The 5,802-nt window shown below is 44.3% G+C and overlaps 1 protein-coding gene across 1 annotated transcript in view; it reads right to left on the bottom strand.

Annotated features, from left to right (window-relative positions):
- Positions 1-5,455, bottom strand: part of LOC308366555 (teneurin-1-like) — a gene marked incomplete at both ends in the record, with an annotated part of 192,357 nt that extends 186,902 nt beyond the window's left edge. Inside the window, 2 exon segments of the mRNA XM_080840272.1 lie at positions 2,546-2,812; positions 5,239-5,455. Of these exon segments, the coding sequence (XP_080696398.1) occupies positions 2,546-2,812; positions 5,239-5,455 (484 nt within the window).
- Positions 5,456-5,802: the final 347 nt, after the last annotated feature.

Below are 5,802 nucleotides of genomic sequence, written 5' to 3'. Positions count from 1 at the left end.
CCCTCTCCCTTACCCACACAAACACTCAAGGTGTCTCACAATGAACGCAATGCAGAGAAGGCAAAAGAGAAGAAAGCAGAGAAGGAGTGAAGGTAAACTCCTGCCTATGCTGATTTGCGGAGGCAGAGACAGAGAGTGTTTTGCTGGACAGAAGCGTGACCATGATGGAGAAAGCCTCGATGTCCTGCTGAAAATTGCTGTGATGTTGATTCTAGCCTATTTCTGTAGACACTGAGATATTGCTATCTGCAGCCTCAATTAAATATATTCCAGAGCTTGGGAGAGGAAAAAAATAATCAGAAAAAAAAAAGACATTATCTTATCTTTCTTCTATCAGTTTTTTTCTCCATTCCATATGGAAGTTGACGGAAACTCTGGGGCAACGAAAATTCCGCATTAACCCCTGTCAACCTCTCCCATGAATTATTCCCACCGGCCCATACCAGCCTGACTCACTTCACCGAGGGGGGCGAATGAAGAGGTAACGAGACGTGAGAAGAGGATCCAGCCACCGCCTAAGAGATGCTCCGCGCCTGGCGACGGTACCATGGCGATGGTGGGGAGAGCAGCATCAGCACCGTCATTCTGTACGTGTTCAGACGTGGCGTGGCCCTAACTGAGCTGACGTCTCCATGAAACCACGCATTTCAGTGCTGTCGGAGCTACAGTTTTTTTTCCGCCCTTGATAGAAAGCAGATGCGACCATGCATACAAAATCCCACTGTACCTTAATGGTGTACACCTGCCCCTTATTACACGGCTCTTCTTAATGCTGTAGAAGGCTCCATTCACTTGAATGGGGCTTCCCAACGTTCTGCGGTCAACTATTTTCCGATAACTGACCGTTGCTATGGACTTAATGACCGCTGTCAAGGAAAGTGGCCTTTTTGCCTCTAATTCACGTCTTTCGTAGCACTCCGCAAGTAGTACGATAACTTATCAATGGAGTTTCAGCGGACGGTTGAGCAGCTGTGTTCTAAAGAATGTTCAACTGTCTTTGAAGTTCAACGTCTTTGGCGAACTATTTCTCTCCTTTTAAACACTACGTATAGTAACAAATGCATTGTAAAAAGACACACGGTGTTAAGTAATTTGTTTGTTTTAGTTGTAACCGTATAATAAGCGGGATAATGTATAGAACGCCGGTCATTGTCGGGAAAATAAGCCCCTTCAGGGTGAAGCAACACCCCTCCGCTTTCGCGTCGGGGTGCTGTTCGCCCTGTCGGGGCTTATTTTCCCGACAATGACCTGCGTTCTATACATTATCCCTTACTTATAAGACAATCCGTATCTAGACATTTTGAAGGGATCACAGGGTGACAGGAAGAGAGCAATCTATTATATGCTGTGTGGAGGCTGTTCTGTAGGGGGGTAGGCTTAGTCATGGCATACACTTTCACAAACAAGTAGGCTACTAACACACATTGTCCATGCGGCTAGTGAGTTTCTGTCACATCAACAATGAGATGTAGATAACATTAGCCTGTGACCCCAGTTAACAGACAGACATGTTACCAAACAGTCAAGGCAAGGCTTTGATGTCTGTTGAAGCCCGAGAAGCTAATGTTAGCTGCTTTCTGTAACATTGCCTGTTGTGTCTGTATCGTTGCCTGTTGATGGATATGGCACAAAGATTCACTGAAGATATGACTTCATCTAATGCACTGCAATAAATAAGTTATACACACGTTATGAGTCCTTGTCCTTTCTGTTACATTGCCTGTTGTGTCTGTATCATTGCCTGTTGATGGATATGGCACAAAGATTCACTGAAGATATGACTTCATCTAATGCACTGCAATAAATAAGTTATACACACGTTATGAGTCCTTGTTGTGTAAAGCAGCACGCAGATCGGGATTAGTATCATAAGTCAAATGGTGGTATCTGTTTTTGCAATGCTAATGTAACCAAAACATTGTTGCATCTTTTACTGGAGACAGTGTAGATTCTTTTCCACTCGATTTTACACCAGTTAATAGGAAGGGGATTCATTTGAGCATGGACCATTTGAGTTAAGTTAAGTTATATGTCAGTGATATAGTAGTTATGTTACTTTCATAAAAGCAAGTGATACTGCAGATATTTTTGTATGTGTGTGTGTATTTACTGTATATATATATATATATATATATATATATATATATATATATATATATAATGCTACTTATGGAGAGATATATGTTCCCTTGCATGTGTAATATTTCAAAAACACAGGCCTGTGTGAGACGTGTTAAAAACACATTAGCCAGGCCTGTGTGAGAGAAATTTAAAAAACACATTAGGCAGGCCTGTGTGAGACGTCTAAAAAAAATACATTACGCATTTTCAAAAGTCAGACAGCTGCGTTGACATGGAGACGGCAGCATCAGCAGCAAGAACTCACTGTGCTCGCCGTACCCTACGTGTATATTTCCCTCTATTAATTCTACATAGATTTCCCTTTGCAGGGGCAATATAACCAGACCAAGTTAGGCATGTTTCAGGCATTCACCCTTAGAAGACAGGACAACCGCGATGGCAGGGACGAGCAGCCGCAACTCACCATTCTCGCCGTCTGACTTGCGCTCCTGCTCCGTGTCAGTCAGCGACAGCACCGAGTTGGCCCGACTGGAGAGGCAGGAGCTCTGCTCCGACTTCACTTCCTGCATCCACAGGTGGAGGGCATGATTGGGCGAGGGGTCGCCCTCCGCCTCGTCCTCCTCCACGTCGGAGCCCATGCCCAGGGAGTAGCTCAGCTGAGGGCCGGGGCACAGCTCCTCCTGGTAGCTGGAGCTCAGCATCTGTGGCTGTGTCTTCGCAAAGTCTATTTCTGCAATGGGTACAGGAGGGTGTTGAGGTAAGACAAGGCATTACTCAATGACAATGTGCTGTTACTACTGATATACTACCTATATACTACTATATACTATACGATATACTACTGCTGTTACTACTGATATACTACTGTACTATATACTACTGATAACACTATTTCAATGCTGTTTGCTGCTTTCCAAACCACCTGACTTCCCCAAAATGTGTTTACTTGTCTTTGTATCAACACTGCAGAATGTAATTATTATAAATACACTTTTTTTGTTGTTGTTGATCAAACTGGAAAGGCAGTGTGAAATTTGGTAAATAAATAAGTAAGACATCGTGAGCAAGTCTTGATGATGAACTGCCTTTTTTTCTCTCACTTCCTCTCCCTCTGACTCCCTGACTCCCTGACTTCCTTCTCCTTTCTCTGTTTTGTGTTGGTCAAGATCACTGGAATGGAAAAAGAGGGCTTTAATATTTCAGAACAACACCAGTGCTTATACACGGTCATCACAAATAAATCATTGACCCGTCCATTTCCAAGCACTTCAAATGACTGGTCACCGGCCTGAAGGAAATGGAGTTCTGTATGTATGCACATAACTATATTCCTACTCTGTGTTTCTTAAAAAAAATATATATAATAATATAGAAAAAAGCTCTGCATCAAAAAAGACCTCCTCGAGCTATAACACTGCAGATATCTCAGCAGCCTTTGATATGAATGTTGAGTGTGAGTGTCCATACATTTCCCACATTGCTCACTGGCCTCTGCAGCTCCCCCCCCTACCCCCCCACTGTGTCCCAGAATTAGGATTTAAGAGCGTGCCAGGACACTTGCCGACCCTGGGAAGCATTGGGTCAGCTGGTGGAAATGAAGTGCTGTCCGCAACATCTGTCTTCGGAGCAAGCCTCCCGAACCCTGACGGCTTTGAGGCCGCGTGTCAGTGAAAAGCGCTAAAATAGCACGTTAGCCTGTCCCTATTCATAATTCATCCTTTTAAATGCCGGGATGAAGCTTAGTCGAGTGTGAAGCCCCGGCCCCGGCGCCCATCCCGGGCTGGCTGCAGTGGGGGGCTGATGCTAGCGTGCAAGAATGGTGGCCACGCAAGGATGGATCAGTATGAGCTTTAAAATGTCGCTTCTGACCGAGCCAGCCAGGCTGAAGCAGAACTCAAAGACCAAATGGCACCGCGTGGAACCTCTACCTCTCATTATGCAGGTTACATCAGCTGGATGCGACTGGGCTAACAAGCAATCATCTCACAATGTTGCTATTCACATGCCAAGACTGCATCATTTCAAGTATTGAAGAAAGACAGTGTTGTATGCAAGAAACTAAGAGAAGACAAGGTCTTTGAAAAAGCGGTCCATAGCACTCTTATAAAAAAAACATGCTGTTCGTTCCAGGCCTCCCACACGTTTGGTAGGCTGGCTTCAGCCTGAGGAGCAGATCAACATCTATGAATATTTACTTGCAAGGGGAAAAAGTATTTTTCACCCAAGATAAAATGAAATGTCAAATACATTTCAGTCATGGCTTTCTACACTGCTGGATTTTTATGGTTGATTTTTCTTCCTCTTTCAGTTTCAGTTACGCGTTAGAAAGTATTACAAATGGGATGTTTATCGCTGCCTGAAATCTCTTCATAACTCTTTTTCCATTTTGTTTCTTTTTGTGTTCTATTTTTTCTTCCTTCCCAGCAGCATTTGCACTAGCTTGTGTTCTTGTTTTATTTAGAACATGTCCTTCACGAGAGTGGAACAGGAACACAACAGAAGCTAAGCTCAACGCTTCAGCATTAAGCTGTCTTCAGTAATCACCATTCCAGTGCATGGATATCAGTGCACACCTATCCTACGCAGGTTTGTCTGGTCCGTGGTCTGAACTAAGTCCCGATGAAGCCAAGCCAGCACATAATGCGTGCCTGGTGTCTAAGATTAAAGATGCCGAGCTAAGGTTGTTCACATGTTGAGGAAGCGTTAGGGAATGGATGAGAGAGGCCGTCTATTGATCAAACTCTGCTAATCAGTAATCTCAAGGTTTACTGGACGAGACCCACAGGAACACCATCCATCAAAACCTAATGGAAGACCTTTCCCTCTTTTCCTCCTGCTCAGGTTGGCGCTCTCTCTCTCTCTCTCTCTCTCCATTTTTTTTCTCTCCCTCCCTTTTTCTCTCTGCCTGTCTCTCTCTAACTACCTCTCTATTTCCATTAGATCTGAGGCCAACAAGGTTTGAGACTGACCCATTTTCAGAGTAAAAAAAAAAAAATACCTCAGGAAAGTACTAAAATACTTCCATCACACCTTACAGTAGTAATGCTCATTTTTAGATTATGTTGTCTTTTGCGGAGGCCATTTTGAGCCAAACAATAAATAAAAATAAACGACAAGAAACAAAACCCCTAATGAAATACCCAGTGCAGTCCTCACCTTGAGCTGTCTCGCCGAAGGTAGTCTGCCTCTTGCTGTGACTGTTGTAGTTCAGCCTGAGCTCCTGTCCGTAGTCCGGGAGCGTTTCTCTGGAGGTGTAGGACTTGGCTCTAATGTGTCCGTCCTCGCTCTCGTCCGACGAGCTGGTGTAGGCCATCTCCATCTCATGGCGAGTCTTCGACAGTGGCTGGTACGGTTTGGAGTCCATCTCTTCCATGTCCGAAGAGGTCCAGCAAAAGTGCTCATTCACTCATATCTTTCCTCTACAGTGAGCACAAAGGAATCTGAGAAAAAGAGAGAGACAGGAAAAGAGATGGAGGGGAGAGAGAGAGAGAAAGAAAGAGACCTTAGTTGCCTTGTTTGTCTAGATCATTTTAAGCGTTGCGATTAGTATTGACGCCTTACTGACAGGCGCCGATTTTCTGGTGTTTATTAATTCATGACAATGGCCCAGCGAGGGCCGATTCACGAGATCTTCAGCACCATTTGCATTATCAAAGCACCTCTTTCCTCTCATTTGCATTTCACTAAAGGGACTCTTATTACTCCACCGCGCTAGATTGA

This window comes from Sprattus sprattus, assembly GCF_963457725.1.
Source record: "Sprattus sprattus genome assembly, chromosome: 6".
Classification (NCBI taxonomy): Eukaryota; Metazoa; Chordata; class Actinopteri; order Clupeiformes; family Clupeidae; genus Sprattus; species Sprattus sprattus.
The sequence above is the reverse complement of the archived record's forward strand: the minus strand, read 5'-3'. Positions and strand labels throughout refer to the sequence as shown.